We start from the raw sequence: 26,075 nt of genomic DNA on the forward strand, positions 1-26,075 counted from the left end.
CCCCTGTCGGTCACCACACGTGCGGGACATCCGTGTAGCCTGTACACGTGGATGAGGAAGAGTTTGGCTAGTTGTTGTGAGGATGGGACTGACGTGCAGGGGATGAAGTGGGCCTGTTTTGAGAAGTAGTCCTTCACCACCCAAATGGCCGTTTTCTTCTGGCTGGGTGGGAGGTCCACTATAAAATCCATAGAGATTTCCTCCCATGGGCGGGAGGGTTCTGCCACCCGTTGCAATAGCCCCGCGGGTTTGCCTGGTGCCCGTTTGGCCCGAGCGCACGTTGGGCAGGACGCCACGTAGGTTTTTACGTCTCGCCTGAGCGCGGGCCACCAGAATTGCCGCCGTGTTAGGTGTAGGGTCTTGAGGAACCCAAAGTGTCCCGCTTGCTTGGCGTCGTGTGACCTATGCAAGATCGCCTGGCGTTGCGAGTCCGGGACGTAGATTCTGCCTTCCCCCCATGCTAGGTCTTGCGCCATCGTTACCTTGTCGGGGTTTGCCAGGAACCAGGGGTCGGTTTTGAGGGCGGCGGCGAGGTCCGTGCGCATTCCCCCTGGTAGTTGCGGTTGCCTTCTTTCCGTCGCCGGTTGTCCCGCCGTCGGCTGCGCCGTAGCGTCGAGCTGCCTCCGTGCGCCGCTTCGGGTGGTCACGGCCATCCCCAGTTGCGAGGCGGATAGGACCGTCCCAATGGTGTCTGGGGCGGGCTCTTCGTCTTGGGGCAGCCGGGAGAGGGCGTCGGCCAGGAAGTTCTTCTTGCCCGGCATGAACTTCAACTGGAAATCGAAGCGGCTGAAGAATTGTGCCCATCGGACCTGTTTTGGGCTAAGGCGTCTAGGCGTTCGTAGGGCCTCGAGGTTCCGGTGGTCCGTCCAGACCTCGAATGGTTGGGTGGCTCCCTCGAGTAGGTGACGCCATGCTTCTAGTGCCGATTTCACCGCAAAGGCTTCTTTCTCCCAGACGTGCCATCGCCTCTCTGTCTCGGAGAACTTCCTTGACAGGTAGGCGCATGGTTTCAGGAGCCCCGTGGAGTCTTTTTGTAGGAGGATGGCTCCCAGGGAGAAGTCTGAGGCGTCGGCTTGGACCACGAACGGCCGTTCTGGGTCCGGGTGCGCGAGGATTGGCTCCGTCGTGAACAGCGCTTTCAGCTTGTCGAATGCGGTCTGGCACGCGGGAGTCCAATTCAGCACTGTGCCTGGGTTCTTGGCGCGTCTGGTGTCCCCCACCCCTTTGGTTTTGAGGAGGTCCGTTAAGGGTAGGGCTATCTCAGCGAACCCCCGGGCGAAGGACCTGTAGAAATTCGCGAATCCCAGGAAGCTCTGTAGTTGCCGTCTGTTGCGGGGCCGCTCCCAGTTTAGTACCGCTTCGACTTTTGCGGGGTCCATCTCGATGCCGTCCCCGGAGATTCGATACCCCAAATAGTCTAGGCGGTCTTTGTGAAACTCGCACTTTGTGGGCTTTGCATAGAGCTGCGCCCTTCTGAGCTTGTCGAGGACTTGCCTGACTAAGGTTACGTGTTCCTCGTATGTTTTTGTGTAAATAAGGACGTCGTCGATGTAGACCAGGACCCCTTTAAACAGATGTTCATGCAGTACCTCATTGATGAGCTGCATGAACACCCCAGGGGCCCCCGCGAGTCCGAAGGGCAGTACCTTGTACTGGAAAGCGCCTAGGGGGCAGTTGAACGCCGTCTTCCATTCGTCCCCCTCCCTGATTCGGATGCGATAGTACGCCTCGCGCAGGTCCAATTTGGAAAAGACTTTGCCCGTGGACAGGTGGGCGAGCATGTCCTTCACCAGGGGTAAGGGGTATTTGTTGGACAGGGAAGCCGCGTTTAGGCCCCGGTAGTCGGTACAGAGCCGTAGGGTCCCGTCTTTCTTCTCCCGGAATAGGACGGGGGCTCCGACCGGTGAGCATGCTGGCTCTATAAATCCCCTGTCTAGGTTTTTATCGATGAACTCCCGGAGGGTTGCCATCTCCTTCGGGGTCATCGAATAGATCTTTGGTCTAGGTAGGGGGACGTCGGGCAGTAGGTCGATTCGGCAATCCGTCTTGCGGTGGGGGGGTAGTTGGTCTGCCTCTGCTTCTCCGAAGACCTCGGAGAAGTCGGCGTATTGTTCCGGTAGGTCTGCAGTGGTAGCGGCGTTGTCTTGTGTGGTCGCCTCCGCTCGTCCTACCGTGGGGTTGCTTTTGCCAGCTGGTACTGGTGCTCGATACTCGCCGTCGCCGAATGTGAAGGTGCGGGTCGCCCAGTTGATCCGCGGGTTGTTTTTCGCGAGCCATGGCATCCCCAGGACTGCAATGGGCCGTCCGATGGGCGTGACTACGAACGATGTGCGCTCGGTGTGAGTGCCCATTTGCAGGGTGACCGGCTCGGTTTGTAGCGTGGCTGGTTTCCCCCCCGCTGTGGAGCCGTCCAGCTGGTGGAATGCCAGCGGCGTGGGGAGGGGGAAGCAGCGGAGTTCGAGTTTGGCGACTAGGTCGGGGTGGATAAGGTTTTTTGAGCACCCCGAGTCCACTAGTGCCGCGGCCGTGGTGGCTCCGTTGCCGGCAGAGAGTTGAATTGCTGCCAATATTACGGAGCTTTTGTCGTTTCGTTGAGGTGGTTCGCGTTGCTGTCCCGCCGCCTGCCTCGCCACGCGTTTCAGGGCAAGCGGGGAGCATTTCCCGCCGGCTGGTCGGGGTCGGTATTGTCCTCTTCTCCCCAGTAAGCGTCCCAGCCCTCTTCCGGTGTCGCTGTGGCCACGGTCATTCGGCGGTGAGGGGGCGGCCCCGGGTTGGGTGGTTTGGGGCTAATTTTCGGGGCGGGCTTGGGCGCGCTGGTCGGCGGTCGGTTGGCGAAGCAGTCCGCCGTCTTGTGCCCTAATTTGCCACACCTCCCGCAGGGCTCCCGGTTGAACTTCTTTTTAGGGTATATGGGGCCGGCCATCCCCCCGTGTGGTGCGGGTACCTTTTCCCCGACGTAGTTTGTGTCTTCCGTGGTTGTCATAAGGAAGGTGCGGTGCGCGTGTTCGGCTTTCCCCGCGAGGTGGATCCACCCGTGTAACGTTTCTGGGTCGTCGCGGTAGAGGGCCCATTGGAGAACGTCGCGGTTGAGCCCCTTTTTGAAGATTTCCAGCAGGGTGGTCTCAGACCAGTCGCAGACCTTTCCCGCGAGGGCTTTGAACTCCAGGGCGTAGTCAGGGACCGTGCGTGCGCCCTGTTTAAGTCTCTGGAGTGCGCTTTTCGCCCGTACTTTGGCTAGGGGGTCTTCGAAATAGTTTTTCATCTCGTTGATGAAAGCAGGGAAGGTGGCGAGGGCGGGGGAGCTGGACTCGTACAGTTGGACGTACCAGTCCGCCGCCCTGTCTTGGAGTTTGATTGCCACGGCGCCGATCTTGTCGGCCTCGGAGTCATAGGAGTGTCCGTGCCTCCCCATGAACTCCCTAGCGTTGGTGACGAAAAACGAGAGTTTTGAGGGGGTCCCATCGAAGAAGATGGGGAAGTCCTTTGGGGCCCGGGCGTTTTGCGCGGCCCCGCCTCTCGCTTCCCGGGATGTGGTGTCGGCCGCCTGTGCCGTCTGCTGGCTTTCCGCTGGCTCGTGTGGGTTCGGTGCTTCGCTCGGGGTGTGGGCTTGTGCGGGGACGTCATTGGGTGGCGCGGGGGGCATAAGCGCCTGGAGCATGGTCCGGAGTTCCGTCAGCTGAGCCCGCATGGCCGCGAGTTCAGCTCGTGCCTCCTCGTCCACAGCCCGCACCGCCGCTGGGGCCGGTTCCGTTGGCGCGTCCTCGGGGGGGGGGGTTCATCGTCCCTCCGCCGCGGGTCCGCTTCCTCCTCCGTCTGATGGGTGTCTCCGTCGTCCTCCTCCGTGTCGAGCACCGTGGGGCTGTCGCTCCACGCCCGTTGCTGGGGTGCGATGTGGGGCGCGGGGTCCTCCGCTGGTTTCGGAAGTCGTGCTGCTCCCTCCCGCGGTCGGGTTGCCTCCGTCGCCATCTCCCCTTGGGGTTGGAGCTGAGGCTCGGGTCGGGTGGGGCGGGCGTCCATGGCTCCGGGAGTCCGCGGTGCCTCTGGCCTCGGTCGGTCCTCCTCTGTCTCTTGCCGCGCGGCTCGCCCTCCTTGCCCGCGCCGTTCCGGCCTCATCTTGCTGGTCTTCTCGCCGTCTACTCCTCCCGCGGCTCGTTGTCGTCCGGTGGGGCTCGGCGAGGCTGAGTTTATGACTCTCAGCTTTATGTCATGCGCTGCCTACCTCTGAATAACGTTCAGACACTGGGTTGCAAAGCAGGCTCTGGTTTATTTCAGGATAGGTACAACGTTGTTAGAAAAAGCTGAGAGTGACAGGAGCGCGCCGGTGCGGGGTTTAAATACCCCGCGCCGGTCAGCGCCCCCTCGCTCTCGGTCACGTCACCCCCCTTTGTCCCATGCGTTGCCCTGCCATTGGTTGAGGGTTTCTAGGATCGCCCATCCTCAGGTTTTCATTCTTCTGCTGATTGCTTTCAGCTGGGCGATCCCCGTGGTATTGCTGCTGATGGCTTGGGTGGCTCCGTGATCCGTTTATCTATTGTTTGTTAGCCGTTAGTCGTTGTGGGTTGATGGCTACTTAACTTGTACCCCTTCACCTATTTCCTTGTCATTGTCATGAGTGCCATTGCGCTGATTACTTTAGCTCAACGGCACTCATGACAGCAACAGTCCAATCCATAGAAAGCATGCCAGCAAAGAGTTCAAAATGGCCGAAGTCCAAAGTGGGGAAACAGAAGCATAGTATAATGGTATGTGGGGTTGATCTCGGGAGACAGGAGGGAGAGCTGCAGACTGGACAACCGGCATGTAAAAGATATCTCAGTCCACAGAAGGAGGGAGAAAGTGGGAAACGTTTCAGAAGGGACCTTCCCTAGTTTTCTGTAGAGTAAAGGAAAGGAAGGGAGAAGTACTTTCAGTCTTTCAAGATTGATGCTAGCCCAGCAAGGTAGTCCAGACAAGAAGTACAACCAGGAGTACTAGCTCCATCTTTATTGTAAGGTTACATTAACAGAGTTTTGCAAGGCTGAAAGTTCAGAATAGGTTCAGAAGGCAAACACACAGAGTTCTGGCAAGCAGAGCAGTTGTTCCCAACAAAGAATTGCTGGGCAGTGATGGCTCTTAAATGGGACCTGCACCAAGTGCAGGCAGTCAAGGGTGGGAACACCCTTGCCATGCAAGAAGCCTCACAGATTGGCTCTGTGCACAGCCCTACATGCTCTGGGGCTGGGAGGAGGTCCGAGGTCCAGCCCCTCATTATCTGCTGCCTCCGGCTGACTCAAATGTTCCTGGGGCCATGGTAGCCTCAGGTGTCAGATAGCTAGGCTCCCCCAAGGCCAGTATTAGTCCAGTGCAAATAACCTATAGGTAAGGGAAAATAAATAAAATTGTATATTTGTGTGTCTCTGTATAATATATTTACATCTGAACAGTGATACAATTGACATTAAAAACCTACCATTTGGTCCCCATTCTTATAACCTGGGTTCTTAAATATGGTTGTATTCTTGTTCCTCTATTATTCCATTTTTATTTTATGTATTGTATGGGCTTTATCAAATAGTCACTTCCATTCCTCAGCATTGGTACATACACTCATCTCCATAATATTACGTATTTTTTATGCTGTGAGCTGCCCAGAGTTTATTAGACTTGGCTGGCACCTAAGTTGAATTAAATAAATACATAAATAATATCAGTGCTGCTGCTGTTCTTTCTTTGTCTCAGTTGGGCTGTAAGAGGAGCCTCCAAGCACTAGTCAGTTGCTACCACTGAGAAAAACTTAGAATTAAGTATACAAAAATGAATGTGGTCTTATTTACAAAAAGATGCTCCAATTGCCAACATAAAGAGCAAATATTGGCACCCAAATAGAACAAACTAAGCTTTAAGTATTTAGGTGTCACCTTCCATTCATCCTTTACATACGGAAACAGCAAACTCACCAACTTCATTCTGTGTACAGGGGCTACAAATGTAATAATTAAATATGGCATAAAGGCATTAATTTTGTCCTGGCGGCAGTTAAACTGTTCAGGATTAAAGTGATTTTCCTGTTGTTTTATGGTATACAAGTCTCCCTTTGTAAAGATGTAGTTCTTTAGAAGCCATTCAGTCTAGATTTATAAGAACCCTCAATTTATTCCTAACGTTCTATGGAGACTTGAACTAGGATCCCTTTCTATATCCACCTGCAGAAAAATGTGTTACTTTAAGATCCTGGCTGAAATTTAAATTTTGGGAATGATTCATTGGCTTAATGCATTCTTATTGATAAATTTAATTCTTCATTAAAAAAACATGGCTAATTATTTTTCTTTATGCAGCCTCTCAGCTGAAGCACTAACAAAAATGATGTGTCTGGAGAAAGCTGTCTCTGAAGTTAAACAATGCATTCTTGATCTCAGTCGACAAGCTGACAGATCTAAAACTGCATTATGCCCTAGGGAACTTCCATCATAATCCCTTAGCTATTCTAAAATACTTTTTTGTAGTAGTTCTCTCTTCAAACAGAACGGAATCCATGCTGGTAGGGTTTAGTGCCCTGTTCTCAAAGCTGGTGGTGATTGTTTATGCCCCATCTAGTCGTTGTCAACTCTTACCAACCACATAGATAGACTGGCAGGTTAATAACATCCCTGTCCAGACCAATACTGTATGTACTCAAGTGTAGCCACCAGAACAGGAGCTCAGATCCCATTGTGCTGCCCACTATATCAGGACTGGTGATCCACATTTTTTAATCCACTTGTGTAAGGACTGGACCAAGTCTGACTGTATAGTTTCTGTTAACAGATATTTCCATTATAACCTCTAAGAAAATTGCTAAACTCTGTTGTGTTGCAATTGTCATCAGAAGCTAATGGGCTTGTTCCAGTTCAACTGCTGTTTTAGGAGACTAAAATGGTAATTTTCTAATAACAGTAATAATTTTGTATACTTTTTTTAAAAGTTCAAAGCACTTTTAAAAAGTTTAATGTCTCTTCCCTTTAGTGAATCCTCCAGAATCTTCTAGTTCTAAATTTGTATAATATCTCCATAAGAGCAGACAATATTTATTTATTCTTTATTTAATTGATTATTTCAATGTAGAGTGCCATCTATCCGGCAATTCCGACTCTAATATTCTTATTCTCCAGATTGCAGAAGGTGAATTAAACCTGAGGTCAAGGTGGGAGGGGTGGCTTCTCCAAGGTGGATTCAAGGCAGATGTAATCTTCAAACCGGGGACTTCCTGGTTTATTATTCAGACTCTGCACGTGATTTTAGTGCTTTAGTTATGGGGGAGAGTTTATTCTGCTTTATTAGCTTTTAAAAAGTTTTTTGGATGCTTACTGTATTAATACCTGTGAACTTGTGTTCTGGGACAGCATTCCACAGATAATGCTATGGATTTATCTCAAGTTTTCAGTGGGATTGCTTCTTTATTGTTTCTATTTATTGTCTAATGTATAGTGCTAAATAATTGAAAAGCTTGATGTCCAAGCCTTTCAGAACCTTGCTCACTGTTCTTGCAGCCTTTTATTTAGTTGTTCTGATTGAGCCAAGTTACCAGTTTGTGTTTAGTTTCTTGGATGCCTTGCCTTTTCTGTTTTAGTTTTTACAATGTCTAGAATTCAAAAGACTGTTTCAAGTGAAATAACCTTTTTGTTTGAGAAGCTCCTTCCAAGATTTTTTTAAAAAAATATTATTACGTCCTAGATTGTCATTTTCATTCTTTTTTCCCCCTAATAGTGTCAATTTAGGTTGTTCACCTTATTTTATTTCCTGCTCTTGATTTCTGCTCTTGTTTTTGTAAGAATTGAAGCTGGTGAGGTGGGAATCTCTGATTCTTATGCCAGAGAAAGCTGGGAAACCAGCAGCTATATGGCCATTGACTTGAAAACACAGCAGGGAGAGGATGACGTTTTAAATATTAGGTCAGGATTCCAGTGTACCATTAGATGGAGAACTTTTTCCTTACTATGGCTTCCTAATTTTCTGCAGTAAATCTAGTTAGCTAACTTCCTTGGCATAGGAATGTGGAATGGAGAGAGAGTTTAATTATCATACCTGATATGAAACTTTGACAGTTTTATTCATTCTACATGCAAACTAATCATCAACTGAGCTTCATTTATCTATGAATTTTGTTAATAATCTCTTCCTCTTTCTTCTCTAGAACTTATGGACAATTAAAGTGTCAGTGGAGCTGTGATGTTCATAGGTTGAAGATGAGTCATTTGGGTATTTTTCTTCCCCCTGTTGTAGCATGCAATTATTTTTGAGGACCTTTCAAAGACAGTGATGCCTTCTTTTGTTTTGTGCCCGAGAACAGTAACACTTGTCTTTGCCTTTCTAAAAAGATGATGACCTTCCCGTGAAGCCTCAAAAGGAATGGGTCCACATGAACAATGTAGAGTTTGAGAAGCTGGAGTGGATGAAGGACCTTCCTCCACTGAGGCAGAGGAAAACCAGAAAGGTTGGCAAATAAAAAGCAATTTCTTCTGTCTTATTTTCAAGTGATTATTCCCTAGAACACATGAAAATTGCAAGAATTTGGTTCGCTGAATAGATTTCAGTGCTCTAAATTGTTCTAGATTTTCTGCCAAGTTTTTAGGTATCTGAATAACTTAATAAAAAACAATATTTTTGTCTCTTTTCCCGATAGGGGATGCAAGCACGCTTTAGTCTGAAAGGAGAACTTATTCCCCCAGAAAAAGAATTTCCCACATATTTGGGCCTACATCACCATGGAGAAGAAGCAGAGGTAGGTGAAGAGCAAGCTCAGATTTAAGCATATCTACAATCTTATTGCATTTTGTGTCACAGTATTCTGCCAGTTTTTACCTAATTCTGGACTAATGATGACCCACAGTGAAGACTTGTAATGAACCATTCTGCTTTGAAAAGATTAAAAAATACAAGGAAAGGGAAGAACTAAACAAACATGAGAAGCCTCGGGGTTTGGGACTTGGTTAGAACATAACGGAGTGCTATAAAATAAAGAACTCTCAAATTCTAACCTTTTGGCACTATTTTTCCAGACTATCTTGCTATGAGTAGCTTATTTTAAGAGCTTGATTCCTCTGAAGCTCTTGCTCTCTAGTTGCCTTTGTTGCAAACATCCCATTTTCGGCAGATTATCAGGTATAATATCTGCATCTGCCAGACTGTGACCTGAATGGTATGAAGATGCGTAGAAAGATGACTATTTTAACACTTTGCTCTGTATGAATTCCATTCAGAGGAATGAAAAATGGCTTATAGTTGTCTGAGAATATTATATTACTATTACTGCTCCTTACTGCTGATAGTACATGATGTATACTATAATTACTGTGACTCTATCTGAATGTTTGTTTATTTAATAATAGAGGGCTGGCTATTCACTGCAAGAGCTCTTCCACTTATCTCGTAGCCAAGTCATTCAGCAAAGGACACTGGCTTTACAGGTGCTGGGACACATTGTCCAGAAGGTGAGCTCAAATTTGTATACAGTTTGGATGCTTTCTCAGTGGTGCTTTTATAGGGCTCCACAATCTTTCCACTAGGCACTGTGGTAGGTGAAGTTGACAATATAGCATCTGTATATCTAATAAAGAGGTGTAGTGTTTGAATCCAAAACAGGCAAAGTTGTGTTGGATTCTGAAGGGGGACTCATGGCTAAAATGCAGCTCCTGCTGAAAGGTACAGCCAGGGTACCAATGCCAGATCTGAAGCATCTTGGCTTGCTCACCGTTTGAATACTGTCTACACGTAGCAACAAAACATCTTCTGACACTACACAAATAGCCTTCCCATTGGTAATTACCATTGCTGTTTGATTTTCTGATTTGATATATAGCCTGTAATTTGCCTTGGGAATCCTGTCTAATAGTTGAATCATTAAAAATTCTTTTAGAAATGTGCATAAATCTATTACCTTTTACATTAGCTACTAACCAGTAGGAGGCACTACACAACTGGTTTGGTACTTATTGGAACTCTTCAGGCATAGGTATCGTCCAGTGGTGTGCTAATAAATGTATAACAATTGGTTCAGCCAGCTCCCTGAATAGTGGAACTGCTGATCAGCTCACTAGGCATCGCCACTCAACTCTGCTCCCAGCCAGCATGCAAAATTCCTGAAAATTTAACAATCAGCTCTTGTGAGCTGGTACAAGCCAGCTCCAGCACACAGCTGGCATCCTCCTTACTAGATGTTCTGTGTTAATTGTTTAATGGGATTTGAACCTTCAGGCCTTGCACTTGATGACTAGGCAGTACATTTTGATTTAGAGCTATCTTGGCCTGGCTGTCAGTGGCTTGCAGGAAGGGTGGTCTTATAGAAGCTATGCAGGTACACCTTCCTTTTTCCCCCCCATATGCTCTCATACTAGCCTTTGGGGAACTAAAAACAAACAGACAGTCCTGGAAGAAGCTAAAGAGGTTCAGATGTTTCTTCACCCCCATTCCTCCCTTGCCAGCCTGAAGATATTAGAGGATTCAGAGTGCTCAGAATACAGTACAACATTGCTTTATCCATGCCTTAAAGCAATAAGAAAATATTATAAAATGTGTCTGAATTCGATACTGTTTTAAGTCTAACATTTTGGCTGGGTTATAGATAAGATTCTTTGTCGTAACAGAGTATTCAGATAAGAGCTGGACCCTGTCCTTGATTTTGCATTTTTCTTTGGAATTACCTTGAATATATCCAAAATACAAGGTAACATTGCAGCTAGTAACCCCTCTGGATTTCATTTCCCTTTCAGAGCTTGTCCTTCTGTAGTATAGTATGAAATCAGCTGAAGGAAGTTTTGCAGTTATTATGTTGTGTAGGACAATCTAAGTACAAGGAGAAATGCAGTTTCCTTGATATACATTTTGGGGGACAGAATGGTGATAATACTAAGCTTAAAGGTCGAATTCATTATTAAAAGTCAGAAGTAGCACTGTTTAGTTCAGTACTTCAGACAGACAGCCCCTTCTGCCGTTATTTTTAGTGAAGCAGGGCCTGCTGAAGACTAGCCCTTTTCACCTGTTTTAGAAGACAAAGAATATGCAGAATGAGCGTAGGCTATCACCGCTTCCCTTGCCAGTGATGTTCCATTTCCTGGAAGGCCTTCCAAAATTGCCCCACAGCACAGGAAGGAGCAGTGCAGCAGCAGCTTTTCTGTTGCTCTAGGCAACTTTGTCGGGTCCCAGCTGATATGGACTAATGTCCTCTGAAGGAACTTTTGTCTTTGTTACTCCCAGCCTGCTTGTGGTGTGTGTTTCAGGCCAAGGCAGGAGAGTTTGCCTCCTTGCTGAAAGGAAGTGTCCTGCAGCTGTTGCTTGATGCTGGTTTCCTATTTTTGCTCCGTTTCTCCTTGGATGATCCAGTGGATAATGTCATGGCAGCCACTGTTCATGCTCTCCATGCACTGCTTGTCTCTCTGGATGATGAGGTTTGTATCTGCAGAATGCTTGAATCTATTTAAAAGGCTTGATTACTCGCTAAAGGAAAGGAATGGCTAATTTCCTTAACTTGAGGTGGATGTTTTCTTCCCTCAGTCTATAGATTAAAAGCATTAAAGTGATGCTTTTTAAACTTTCTGCTCACTTTGCATTGGTGCTTGCTCACCTTCTGAGCAGCTGTAGTCCTGTTTAAGCACCTTACAAATATTAGACAATCCAGAGATTGTCCTGGAATTATCTCTTTTGGAGATAATTCAGAACCACGCAATAGACTTCATTAATTATTTTTTAAAGGTCTGTTATAGTTCCTGTATCATGAAAATTGTCCTAATCTGAAAAATACTGAATAAATAGATGTTGTGGAAGCAGTTTCATTGTGAGTGTTTCCTGCTTCTTGTTGATTGGAGAATAGCATAGAAACCGGAATAATAATAATAAAACAAATAATTAAAATTTCTAGCATTAGAAGAAAACCATTTTAAAGTGAAATTGAGGGTTTTGAAAGTTGTTGAATGAATCAGATCAACTAGACAACATCTGGTTTATTTTCAGACAATATGATAGACTTTTGTTCCAATTTAGAACAGTTATGAGCAAAATGCCAGAGGGAGTGGTCTTTATTTTGCATTCTTTTTAAGGGACCTTTGGGAAATGAGAATTAATATGACTACAGGGTAATTGTGCTTATTTTTAATTAAACAAATGTAAAGTGAAAAACAGAATAAATGTGCTTTCCCTGTTTCTTACAACTTTTCAAGCTATGTACCTCAGCGAGTTTATGCAGAGTTTAAAAAGGAAGTTTAATAACATTTCATAAGCTTTTTAAATGCAAATGTTCAAAAATATCCAGAATTTAGTATTACTATTCAGTGGCTGAATCAAGACTTCTGAATTACTTTAATGGGAAAGTGATGAATATGTAAATGCTAGTTGCTAACATCCCCAAAAGAAGCTATGTAGTGCCATGGGGTTTTTTAGAAGCCTAGACCAAAGATCGTATGATCAGACCCTGCTAATGGGATTCCTTCCATCAAAATTTAAAAGATCTCTATGCCACCCTTCCCTTCCAAATCTAGCCTGGACTTGGGGGGATCTTCTGGAGTGGTGTGAGTGATGGTATTGGAGAGGGGGTGCATAGTAGGACAAAATAAAGTTGACAAAAAAAGTGCTAATCCTTACCTTCCTTTCCTAGGAATCTGCATTGCATCAAATCCCTTATTTTCAACCTGTCTGAATGCAAACTTTTAGAACTTAAAGAGGAGTCTTCCAATGAAAATTATGAAAATCTGACCATTACTTAAGAGTAGCAGCTTGGAACAAGCCCTTTTTCAACATTATTTCCCAAATCCCTTCCCAAACAGAAGACACTGGGAGTTGAATCTGGGTCCTCCTGCATGGAAAACATGTGTTTTGAATCCCAGTTGGTTTAACTATAAATCCATGTCCTTTCTCTACTGAAAGCTTCTTGATGTTTGTTCCCTTCTAGGAGTATCTTGACAAGACTTTTGCATGGTACCAGGGCATCACTGTGTACCCTTTAATCCCAAACAGTGAGGAAGAAGAACTTGAAGAGGAAGAAGGCGATGAGCTAACTCCAAACCAAAAAGCGCCAGGGAGAAAATCAAAGGATGAAAACAAGCCAGATACAGAAGTGGCACGATATGATGTTGTAAAGGTAAATCATACTTCAACCACCCCCTCCCCAATTGTTATACTATTTAACTGAGTAAAAAAAGGATCAATTACATGCTGAACATTTCCTGAATCAAACCACACTTTGCCTTAGATATATCACTGATTTTTCTTAGCCTTCCAAAGACTAAGTTGATTATATCAGTGTAACAGCCAATTCCTTTGAAGAGCTTTTGATCAGGGTTCATCTGCACTAGAAGATCTCTATAGTGAATGTAGATTTAGGCTCAGAGAGGCTAGTATAAGTAAGTACTTGATCCTGTAAACTTTCTGGTTTTTTTTAAAATGTCAGTAATTCAGAGAGTGGCAATTTGAAGATACTATTTGTTTCTTGTCATGAAAATTAGAGGAAAAGTCATACTTCATGTGACACATTTCTAGAGAATATCAGATAATTTTTAAGAGTAACCCTGTTGAACTTCATATGCCTACATCTGAGTTGTTATCTCAGATATCTTGCTTGGTATCTCTCAAGGACTTTTGTTCAGATGTGGGGACTGTATCCATTGAAAAATTCTAACGTGAGTATAAAAGCCATTTCTGTAATGTAATCTGCCTATTTCACACAGACAAGCCTTAAATTCCAAACGTCTTGAATTCTCCAGCCATCTCGTCCCCTCACTGAAGAAAATGCTTTGGTCTTCCTGAGCAAGTTGTTGAAATTCCACTTATAAAATAGCAATAAATTTCTATGAGGGATAGCTAGTAACTCCTGAAGCATGTAATAATGAAGAAAAATCCAGATTGTGTATTTAGTTATTAGTATTAGCACTGTTGCATTATAAGTTGCATAGTTTGTATCTTAGGGACTTCTAAAGACCAAGATCCTTAATCGCTTGAGATACATCCTGGAAGTAATGCGACCTGTGCCGTTGGTAGTTCTGGAGATTCTGGATATTCTCATCCACATAGCAAGGCATTCCACTGAAGCTTGTGTCCAGGTAAGTCCTGTGAATGTCCTTGATCAGAAAAGATATCTGTAACATGAGAGAGCAAGGCTGTGCCAGATGTTCGAAGCTTGACCCCTTTTGAGCTTGAAATTGCCAATCCGAGTGTTCTGACTTTAAAACAAACCTCCATATTCCAAGAGTTTTGTTCTGAGGTCGAGACAATCCCTAGCCTTGTCAAACAGACTTGTTTAGAGAGTTCCCACTGTTCTGAGAGTGGTGATTGAATGGTGGTTTGGTGGCTTGTGACTGGGTTGCTTTCCCAAGCTTTCTTAGGCTAGCCAGAACAACTCCAGACACAATGCTTTGTCCCATCAGAATGCAGCTAATTTTGAGGGTTAAGATGGAATATTTTGAGTTGGACTCTTTTGTCCAGAATTTGAAACTTAACACATTTTTCATTCCTTGCACTTGCGCTCCTCTACTAGAGAAATCAAAAAGAAGTGATATTGCCAATTTTCTTGAAACATTTTGCCAGGTATTTGTATCACTACAATGAAAAGTAGTTAGCTTTGCAGCACTGACTTTTTAAAAAAAATGCGTTTACAGGTTCTTGATTGCCCTCTCCTTGTTGAGACTATTGTCAGAGAGTTTCTTCCCACCCAGTGGACTCGTCAAGCAGCTGAACCTGGGAAGTTGCTCGTAAGCCTACACGGAGTACCATGTCCCACTGCCATGAAGCTCATTAGAGTCTTGGCATGTGGAGGGCGAAATGCAGCTGCCAGGCTGGTAAGAACCACTTTGCTTAGTGAAGTATAACGCTAAAAGTATATCTAATAAAATGTGCAAATAACAAACTCTGACTGAAATAAAAAAGGCAGTTTCCCCGTTTCCTCCATTTAACTGGGATTCTTTACATACATATACTAGAATTCAAATTTTCACCAAGGCAACAAACATACTTGAAATAAACCATGTACATTTTCTAAATTCTGTATGTATAGGTGCTGCAGACTTCAGGGGGGAGATGCATGAAAGAAGGGCATTAGCATAGAGGGGTGTTATAGCAAGCAGGGACAATGGTTAATACATAAAAGAAGTATGTTTGTTTTTAATGTGTGTATTCCCATGGAGAAGCCTCCTGCTAGATATGTACTATAAATCCATCTGGTCACACACTCACATCGAGAAAACTGACAAGCATAATATGAAGGCAGTAGTCCTTTTCTTTGTCTTGTCCACCAGTAACTAATATTCAGGGGCATTTTATTTTAGTTTATATGGTTTCATTTAGTTGTCATGGCTGATAGTCATTGATAGGTCTAACCTCCATGAATTTGTCTGATCCCCTTTAAAGCCACTAAGTGAGTTAACTAAAAGTATTACGTTCTGCTGGGTGTCAATGTGTGTTCTCTTCTTTCTGTCCCCCATCCTCCCATTGCAAGTCCTGAATCTCGCATAACATTTGGTTGTTATTTATAGCTAAACAGATTTGAGATGAAGAGTCGGCTGAGCCGGTTTATAGCGGAAGATCCCAAAGACCTTTCTCTGAGGATGGAGGAAGCCATAAGTATAACCACAGAGGCATTCCGCTTGTGGGCTGTGGCCACTGGTTATGGTCAAGCATGTGATCTCTATCGGTAAGGTTTTGACTGGGTGTTTGTACTTCAAATTTCACCACACTAGGCAGGGTAATGAACTTCACTTCCAGGAGTATCAAAGCTTCTGTCTTTATTGGAAGTTTCTGTAAAGATAAAGGGATGTTCTTGCCTTCCAGAGAAGCTATAGCATTCATGTTCATGGTTCATTTACTATTCCACCTGGCTTTAACAGACAGGTGATGGAATAGCTTGGATAAACTACTGCCATAGCTCAAAAATGCAAGTTTCTCCTTCAACAATTAAATGTATTGAATATTGTGCATGATCATCATAATTCAGTGGGATCTAATTTGCTAACTGTGATTTGTTTATCTGTTTGATCTTCTAAGCAAAGGCTGAATAAGCCAGAACAACTCACTACAATAACCAAAACAGAAGTCAGTCTATTAAAGCTCTAAAGAACTGGCAGGAAAGGGATTGTTATAAAATTACAGGGAAGTTTCCTTGTCAATGATACTCTCTGCTAGAGGTGTTTTATGTATCAGTGCTACTTATTTTTTAGCAAGATCCATATTTGAACCTTGGAGATTGGAAGTTATTTCTTAGGAGGGAAGTGTCAATTCCTCCTCCTGTTTTCCCAGGTTGATTCCAAACCAGGTGGGTAAAAGACAAGATAACTGATGCAAACCCCAGTATTGATCTATATGGGAAGATCTGAGCTCCAAACAAGTGATTATTTTCTCTAAAATAGCAACCAACTAGGAATGATACACATTTTTGGAACGCTAGTTGATTTTTTAAAATGTTAACAACAACATCCCCTATTGGAAGCGTTCTGACCATTCTGGAAGTGTCTCAGACCCAAAACAACTTTCTTTCAAGCTCAAAATGGGAATCCTTTAATCTCAGAATACTTACAGAATGACTAGAACAGCATTAGAACACTTCTGGAACTGCTATTTTATATGATCTGAAGAGAAACCAGTGTATAGAACAGCAGTTTTGAACTCAAAACAGGATTTTGAATTCAAAAATATTTTGCACATTGCTATGTCTCATAATTGGATTTTGACTTTGGCTTTAAAAAAATAACTATGCTACAGTCACACGGTTCTATGTCATTTCATTCTATTGCAATTTACAGAGATCTCTATCCTGTGTTAATGAAGATAGTTCCATCCCTATCGCAGCTGACCAGCAGTTTTCAAGAAAATAAAACAGTGTTGGAGCTTTCTGTCCAGCGAGCTGCAGCTGTTGTGACTTTGCTTACTCAAGTGACCCAGACAGCTAGCTGCAGAGCGGAACTGCAAGCCCAGCTTAGCAGGTATAGTCACTCTGTCCTGCTAGTGGTTTGTCCTTTTTTCCATAACAAATATTCTGCAGCATTTCTCTGAACATCCAGAAGCAAAATATTCTTACGGTGAATTTGCATGGAAAAAATGGCTTGTGTTATATTTTGAAACCATAACAACAACAGTAGTAGTAGTAGTAGTAGTAATAATAATAATAATAAATATACTGGTAATAGTGAATAAGAGCCAGTTTGGTCTAGTGATTAGGATGCTGGACAAGAGTAGGGAAATGTGAATTTTAGTCTTGCTTTAGAGTACAGAAATTAACAGGGTGGCCTTGGGCCAGTTACTGTCTCTCAGTCCTAGGAAGAAGCCAATGCAAAGCCTCTTCATTTCTATGTTAGGTAGACAACTGCATGGATTTATCCATGTAGTCACCAGGCGTCAAGTCTGACTTGAAAACAAACAAGCAAACAAACAAAAAAGATAAAAGATAAAAGCGAGAGGAAATAATAGATCAAATAAATATCAAAGAGATGATAAATGAAGAATTTGGCAGATGAAATGATTTCTAGGAAACGAAGGAAAGAAAGTGGGAGAAGCCCATTTTTTCAACATGGAATTCAAGATGGTGAGTGTATCATTTCTAGTAGCACTTGGATATTGACCATCATGGCTAAATAGTCTACCCATCTGGCTGCTGGACCTCACAAGAATTTCCCAGCACGAAAAAGCAGCATGAACACCGAACTGCTAGGCCATACGATTAAAAAAAAAAAAAGACCATATTTGGATCTGCTTAGCTTTAGTGAGGCGAGTGTTGCATTACGTGATTTCATAGCATTCTCTCACATACCTTGTTTTTCTTCCACTAAAATTACATCTTTCAATGACCAGTTGCAGATGCTATAAGAATATAAATATTTTGGGTCAAGCTAATTCCATCTGGCCTTACCTTCTAAGAGTGAACAACTGAACAAGAAGATACTCATAAGCAGGCAGGGTTGGGAGGGAGACGAAGGAACTTTGGGGTGTTTCCCCAGCATGTAGCGCTTGTCACACTGAGTTGTAGTTCAATAAACATTTGGGAAATAGACCACCTCTTTTTTGCAAGTCTTGACTTTTAATGTTTATTTGGCAAGCTACAGTGAAAATAATTGAGGAGACCAAATCTTGCTGAGAGATAGTGTAACTGAACAAGAAAGAAAGAGAATGCAGTTTATTTGCTTTTATTCTTCTTTGGTTTTGGAAAGCTTGCATTCTGAATATCAACTGTGACAGTACTACTTTTAAGAATTCAGAGTACCATCTTTGGCTTCCTTGTTGGAGTTCAAAATTATGTTACATATCCCATGTAAATCTTAACTTTTCAATATATTCTTCTTTACACTACGTGCTCTGAATCTTTTTAATTTGTTTACTGGAGATAGTGATTCTTTGTGGGAGCTTTCAAAAAGTTGACATGAATGCACCAACCATTCTGGGTTTTGGCAGGAGACAGGCATTTTCATATAGCTTTTCTGGTTTCCTTCATTTTAATGAAAGTAAAATTAGATCATTTTGGCTGATGTTGTGCCAGATTACTGCTTTAAGAAACTCAGTTTATCAGTTCTGCTGCATAATTGCCCTTTAAAAAGGACTCCTAGCCATCATATATGTTTTCTGCTTTGCTCCTTTATTTTGTATGCCTTCCTTTCCATTAACTTCCTTACTTCCCTTTAGAGTGAGTGCAAGAAAATATTAATCTTTATTGAATAATTGATAATAGGTTTCCCCCAGGGATTCATTACTGAGGCCATCAAATGTCAATGTTTATGTTTGCTGTGGAAATTGAGGTTGACAGTGAATTTGATTGAAACGGTAATCATCTGAGAGAGCGTAAATACCCAGCTGACTGAAGAGCAATAAGACCATCTAATGAAAGAAAGCATAATCATAAGGGACGTTATAAATATCCAGCTTACTGGATCTGTTGAAACAATGTGGTTTTGGCAAGTGTGGGAATGTTTTAAAATACAGTAAATAAAAAGAGGTAGATTGCCAAGGTATTCAGATAATATTGTAAGAATACCAGTTTCCACCAGTTTGCTAGAGGTTATTGAGTGATGTGCCCAGCAGCAGGGTAAAATGCTATTGCAAAGTGAATATCTTAAATCTGTGATGATTTGCTCTACGTCAGCAACCGCCTTAAAGGCTGAATAAGTTGAAACAGTAAAAGGGTTCATCTCTGTGTTAAGTCATATCAGTTTAACCCTGGTTGTTTAATCAATCATTATGGCTGCACTCAGCATTTTAAGTTGCAAATCATTGTTTACAAAGTACTGTGGCTGTTTTCACAGATCACACTAATCCAAAAGCACACAAATTGAATAATGTGTGAAAGCAGTCAATGATTTTCAGTAATGCCTGTTGATGTAATTGGTTCATACAAATCGAGAGGAATATTCACATGGCCCTTGACCTTTTTCTATTTTTATTTTATTCTATTTTTTATGATGCTTATTCCATGAACCCTGAGCAACTGGTCTAATTGCAGTAAAAACTTAACAGATGCTAATAAATAGATGGATATTAAAGTTGCATTATAGTCTATTTCTTATGTTTATGTTTTAACAGTATGAATAATAGCAGTTGATTACAGAACATATAAATTTTACTCTAAAATATTAAAAAAAACAAAATATTAAAAAAGCTATATGCACGAAAGTTAACAACACCAAAAGAAGAAAAGAAAAAACACATTTCAAATTTACACTCAACTTTGTAATACTGAGTCAAAAGTTAGTGAAAAAGAAATTAACTTTTAAATAATGCAGCTCTTCCAAAGATCATATATGACCAGATTACAGGTAGTCCTCTTTTAGGCCCATTTGCAGTTATGATGGTGGTGAAAAAGTAACTTTACGACCAATCTTCATATTTACAACCTTCTCAGGTCTGTAAAGCAAAGGAAGGCTGAAGTGAGATCAGTAGCACAGTTGCAGTTTCACTTAGTGACCACTTCGCTTAACGACTGATTTGCTGGTCCCAATTTTGGTCGCTAAAAGTGGACCACCTGTATTTATTTAGCAGCACTTTTATTTCTTCAGGAAAGCATCAACACTGTGAAATCTATGAAAACAGGAAAAGCTTCTGACCCTAAAGGTTACCTGTTTGAGCAGGATGAGGCATATGTGGAATTATTGCCCCCCCAATTGGATCATCTAAAAATTTAGGATAGTGGTGTATCTAATTAAGACTCTGATTTCATGATTAGTTCTAGATCATTAATAGTATTTAAAATTCCTGAATACTTACCAGTACTGGGATGCATTTTGGACTATTTTGAGCCTACATTTTTTATAGTCAAGTAAAGGGTATTTTTAGGTGCAGATTGGTTATTTGTAAGAACTTTGAAATAAAGAGGTAGAAAACTACATAGTGACAAACCAATTATTAAGGATCTCAAAAATATTGATTTTTTTTCATATGATATTCAGATTAGTTCAGCAAAAATGTTTATTAGACCACATGAGAGATTTTTTTTAAGGGGTTGGTTGTCAACTTCTTTATGCTTGAAGTATAAAATGGAGGAAACACTTTTCTTACTGGCATTCTGTTTTGGTTTAATAGTCATGCATTTGTTGAAATATATTTGTGAAAAGTAATAAGGTTTCCAGATATGAACAAGATCTTGAATCATGTATCAGAAATCTGGAATTTATTAGTATATGGATTTATCAAGCAAGAAATACAGCAAAAAAGATTATTTTACTCTTATGGAGTCTGTGGAAAGATGGTGCCACCCCAGATAGATTATTTTGATTGAAAATATATATTCACTCTGCTGTTGAACTGGCTATTGATGAAAGGGAAAATGCTCATGACAGAAAGACTGATCACTACTACTATATTTTAAAATGTTTGCTATAACCCTGGTAATATATTTATGTACTTTTTTCCTTTCCTTTTTTGAAAAATATATGGCTGTTATACTGCAAACAAAAAGGAAAGAAAATATTTTTCTCTCCCTCTCTTTTTCTCAACCCAAACTTATACCACCCAAATGCACAAAAAAGGACAAAATAAAAAAACCCTACATATACAGTATATTACAATAGATCTGTAAAAGCAACTCAGTTTTTACATACCATCAGAATCATATTGAACAGTCTTTCCATTGTATTAATAAGGAGCTGTCACTCTTGATTCCTTATCAGGAAAGTGAATGCAAACATTTGTTTGGGGGCGGGGGGTTCTCCATGGATACATGAAAAACCAGCAAGAAGCCATGCCTGGAAGTAAGCTCCTCACAGAGCTAATTCAAAATCTAAGAGTGAACATATTTTTTTAATATAGGACTTGTTCCAGAGTGGAAGTTTCTTTCCATCAACATAACGTTATCATTTTATTTACACTGCCAACTGGCTAAGTTCAAAGTTCTTCCTGAATTGATAAATACAAGGTTTAATATATAATTCATCATCATATTAACATTTTAAAACCTTATTTTTTCCCCAAAACCTTATTAGCAATAATGTGATTGTTTTCCTGTTTTTGTGCTTTTATGTTAAATGATTGATTGATAAGCCTTAAGGTATTATCTTTAAAAGTAGCACAGGGAAATGTCATGAAAATCCTTCTTTTCTAATTGCTGAATTTGCTGCCTTTGGAAATACAAATTCCTATTGCAGTATGTAATGCAGCAGACTATATATTTCTGCTTATTCTAGCTTTTTCCAGTCTGACATTCTCCAGATGTGTTGGACTATAGTTCCCAGTCAACATAGCTTTGTTTTCTTGGGAATTCTGGGAGCTTGTCCAACACACTTGCAGGAGACATCTACAAAGCGCAGGTTGGAAAATGGTGTTCTAAATCTTTATAGATCGTTTCCAATGTCTTGTTTCATTTACCCTCATTAGTTGATTTAGAGTGGGTGTTCTGAATCTTTATGATCCTGTGAGAACCTATGGAATTTTGAGAAAATAGTATGAGCACTCTGAAAAAATGGTAATCATGATACGTGTGGCTAATTAGAAAACATGCATTTACCAAAAAGAGGAATCTAGAATGGGTTACAGCCTCTTAGAAATTTTATTTTCTAAGAATGTGTCTGGGCTTTATGTGGCACCAAGAAGCAAAAATAAAGAATAAAAAAATAAAGTAATGGAGCTTGACAGACATCCAATGGGAAGTCCCCATTGTTGGCCCTGCAGGGCCCATACTGGGGATTCAGGATTCAGAGGAAATAATTTTTCTATTTTTGTGCAAAAATTGACTTTCTGACATTCATGTACTTTCTACTTATTCTTCCAGGGCTAAGCTTGGAGTAAGAAACGTAGTTAAAGTACTTATTAAAATACTAAATTGTTGTTTATCATCAGTTTATTAAATCAATGTAATTAATTTTAATTAATCTTAAAATTACATATAAACAAATTAAATTTAATTACATTTTGTTTATATATCAACTTCCAAAAAATAGTTTTCAAAATCTTTTCCTTAGTAAAAATGGTCAGCAAAAAAAAAAAAAAACACTCAACAACTTAATACCCTTGCTTGGGTTCCTATGTATTTTTCTCCAGTCAAGTATAGGAGGCCTCCTCAAGCAGTGGGCATTATCAATTTCCATTTTGTTGCCTTTACTTTGTATTTGTGTTATGTTACAGGAGTAGCCCAGAAAGCGGTGATCAGATTCCCCCCCCACCCCTCACCTGGAGTCAGGTGGCAGGTTTCAGGCCTGTCGTTGAAACTAACATGAAGAATTGCCTTAAAAGGATAACCCACGTGGAGACCTGGCAGGCACTGCAGTCCCTTACTACGGCCTATGTCATCTACATGGGAGTGTATTACAGTAACTGTAGTCGACAGGTGAGAGTTCAGGAAATGAAGCTGTATGTCTGCAGTTATCTTTGGGGTTTCTGTTAGTTCCATGGTTCTCCTTCCATCTGGAGGAAGGAGGGGCAGCAGTCTGGCTAAAATAGCAAAGGAACAGCAGTGGGCAAACTTTAGGCTCGACAGATCTGCTTTGCTATTTATTTACTTATTGTGCTTTTATGCTGCCCATTCCTGGAGGCTGGAGGCAACTAACAATAAATGATTTAATCCCATTCCATCCCACCCCCAAATGAATAAAAAACCAAAGTCCATATAAATACACCATGCATGCTGCAGATCTCAGTTGCATATTATAAAGCACCTCCTCCTGTGCTTCCAAGGTCCTTTCAGATGGTCCTGCAGGGGTAGGGCCTGGAGATAGTTGACTTTATGAGATCTGGTTGGACGGGTAGATGAATGCCAGAAGCCGTCTCTCAGATAACCAGCACAGAGCCACGCAGGGCCTCAGAGGTGACAACCAATGCTTTGAATTGCATTCAGAAGTCCACTGGCAATCAGCAGAGCTCCCAAAGCAGAGGGATCACCCACATATATTGGGATGCATCTGCCATTGCCTGCAGTGCCACATTCTCTAGCTTCAAGGGCAGCCCCATGTAGAATGCATTACAGTAATCTAACCTGGAAGTGACTAGGGCATGAGTGACCACGAGCAGGGCCCCCTGATCCAAAAATAGTGTAATAGGTGCACCAGATGTTACTGTGTAAAAGCTGGAGCAGAGGCTGTGATTTTAGGAGAATCCCAGACTGCAGACCATCTCTGAGTAGAGACATGAAAGTTGTCAGCAAAACTAGGTCAGGTGGAAAATGGGGCTTTTGCCTGTTTAAAACTTAGGGTCAAGGTATCTTTTAGTCCATGCTTAGTAATTGTTTGTGGAACTAAAACTAATCTGTCTCTTCATAGACAAATCTATTCCCTCCTGCCCCTCTTCTGCAAATCTCTCAGTAAAGTCCAATCTGTCTTTTCCCATGAACTGGTGATCTAGCTTGCAGGTTCCTTTGCTGGCTGGAAATTCAGAGAGTTGTACCCCCATACAGCTGTACAGCTGTAGGGCACCAGGCTGTTGAAGGCTGATTTAGAGTAACTTCAGAGCTGGCTTCATTGGCTTTCAGATTTTCAGTTACTAGCTTTGTGTGGGGAATTAGCCTTCCTGTAGCTCAGTGGGCATTTAAGTGAAACTGCCCTCATCTTAAAATACCCAGTAGCAAATGTGTTTGGAAGCATTATCCATGCAGAGGAAAGTATTATTTAATATGTTACCATGAAGAAAACCTCATAATGATTCCTTTCCTCTCATTTCCTCCATAGCCAGCAGTAAACCCTATTGACTGCTTAGAGGAAGTGGAGCACCTGACATCCAAAGTGCTATTGCCTCTCCTCAGCCAGCCAGCCATGCAGGCCCTTTGGGAAATGCTCAGGTAAACTCCTCCTGGGTAGGCTGCTGCTACAGCCCAGTGTGTTTGGGATAGTAGATAATTTTAGACATTTCCTGAGCTATGCCATGATCATGCAAGGCCGATGGTCAAAAGGAGATGAGACTGCAGAAAAGCCATATACAGTTAGGATTAAACTATGCACCCCTATGTGTGTTTCCTTGAATGCAAGTCCTACTGAATTGCAGCTTAAATTCACACTCATTCCAATAAGTTGCCTTATTGAGGGCGGCTTCTTGAAGCCTTAACTAACTTGTTCCCTCTTGACTTTGAACTCCTTTAATTCCAAGCAAGATTTTACAATAGATGAGTTTTACGTATTTGGAGAAACTTGATGGTTACATGGATTTTTTAAAAAACAGGATGGTTTTTTTTTCTCAGTAGAACCAATTACAGCTTGCAATAAAATTCAAACAAATAATTATTATACAAATATATGTTTAAAAAAAGCAAATCCATACAAGTATTTAAAAAGAAAAATACCAGAATAAAAAAGATGGACAAAAGTGGAAAATCACTAAGCCTTTGGATTTTTAAAAAGTTTTTGCTTATTACCAGAAAACCATCACAATGAGTCCTGAAGGATAGAATAGGTAAACTGGTGCTGCCCAGATGATTTTTATGTACTGCCATTCTTTACCAACAAACATGGTGACTGGGGAATTGTACTCCAAAGAATCTAGATAGTGCTGGGTTGTCTACTCATTAGGGTGCACCATAATTCTCATTTTTTTTCTTCTCTGTTTTTTTTCTACACAGACCATGCTCTGCTTTATGCAACCCTCTATCCTGTTCCCCAGCACCAGAATCTGTTCCCAGCATTGTTTCTCTGAACTGCAGTGGAAACAAGACTTCAGTGAGTTTAGCAGGCACCAAATCACCGTTTCCTTTTCTTACTGCCTTCCTCTTCCTTGTGAACAGCATCCTCCACATACATAAAGGGCTGGTTAGTCAAGTAAGTACTGACATTTTGGTGTGGTTTAGCCTTCCAGAGGGGAATATGTTCCAATGGTTCCCTAATTACACTCACGAAAATAATCATACCAGTTACATTCTCTAGTTAGCTATTTAACATTTACTGAAGACTTAACTATACCCCAGGCTTTGAGTTGAATTTATGCTGTTATATCATAGAATTATAGAATGGAAGGATTGGAAGGAACCTTAGAAATCATCTAGTCCAATCCCACCAAATGTAGGAATCCATTACCTACAGCATCTCCAACAGATGCCTGTCTAGTCTGTGTTTAAATATTTCCATCAAAAGAGAGTCCATCACCTCCCAAAGCAGTCAGTCAGGAATTTTTTCTTGATGTCCAACTAAATCAACTGCCTTGTAATTAAAACCCACTGATTCTTATCCTGTCTTGTGTGGAACAACTCTGAAAATTTTGTGCTCTCTTCTATATGACTATCCTTCAGATGCTTGAAGATGGCTATCATGTCTTCCCATAGCCTTCTCTTCTCCAGACTAAATATACTTAACATGACATTCCTCAAAGTTTTTTCTTCTTGATTTCATATCATCTTGCTTGTCAGTATTTTAAGTGAAGTCTGACCAATATAGAATAGAAACAATGACTTTTCTTGATCTTGACACTATATTTCTATTGATGCAGACTGGAACTGCATTTGCTTTTTTTTTTTGCAGCTGCAAAACACACGTTCAGCCTGTGATCTGCCAAGATACCCAGAACTTTTTCGCATGTACTGCTGCCCAGCATGGTCCTTCCCCCATCCTATATTATGCCATTGACTTTTCTTACCCCAATGTATGACTTTGCTTTTCTCACAGTCAGAATTCATCTTGCTGCTTTCAGCCAATTCTTCCAGCTTGTCAAAAACCTCCTGAATCTTGATATTATCTTATGTTTGCCATCCC

The 26,075-nt window shown here is 42.0% G+C and overlaps 1 protein-coding gene across 1 annotated transcript in view; it reads left to right on the forward strand.

The window, feature by feature from the left end:
• Nucleotides 1-26,075, forward strand: part of RPAP1 (RNA polymerase II associated protein 1) — a 68,156-nt gene that overhangs the window by 27,380 nt on the left and 14,701 nt on the right. Inside the window, exons 8-19 of the mRNA XM_063289917.1 lie at nucleotides 8,337-8,452; nucleotides 8,642-8,740; nucleotides 9,348-9,449; nucleotides 11,235-11,402; nucleotides 12,899-13,087; nucleotides 13,911-14,045; nucleotides 14,601-14,780; nucleotides 15,474-15,631; nucleotides 16,737-16,916; nucleotides 22,534-22,735; nucleotides 24,069-24,178; nucleotides 24,953-25,148. Coding sequence (XP_063145987.1) covers nucleotides 8,337-8,452; nucleotides 8,642-8,740; nucleotides 9,348-9,449; nucleotides 11,235-11,402; nucleotides 12,899-13,087; nucleotides 13,911-14,045; nucleotides 14,601-14,780; nucleotides 15,474-15,631; nucleotides 16,737-16,916; nucleotides 22,534-22,735; nucleotides 24,069-24,178; nucleotides 24,953-25,148 — 1,835 coding nt within the window. The remainder of the gene's footprint in view (nucleotides 1-8,336; nucleotides 8,453-8,641; nucleotides 8,741-9,347; nucleotides 9,450-11,234; nucleotides 11,403-12,898; nucleotides 13,088-13,910; nucleotides 14,046-14,600; nucleotides 14,781-15,473; nucleotides 15,632-16,736; nucleotides 16,917-22,533; nucleotides 22,736-24,068; nucleotides 24,179-24,952; nucleotides 25,149-26,075) is intronic.

Source organism: Candoia aspera, chromosome 1, assembly GCF_035149785.1.
Source record: "Candoia aspera isolate rCanAsp1 chromosome 1, rCanAsp1.hap2, whole genome shotgun sequence".
Lineage (NCBI taxonomy): Eukaryota > Metazoa > Chordata > Lepidosauria > Squamata > Boidae > Candoia > Candoia aspera.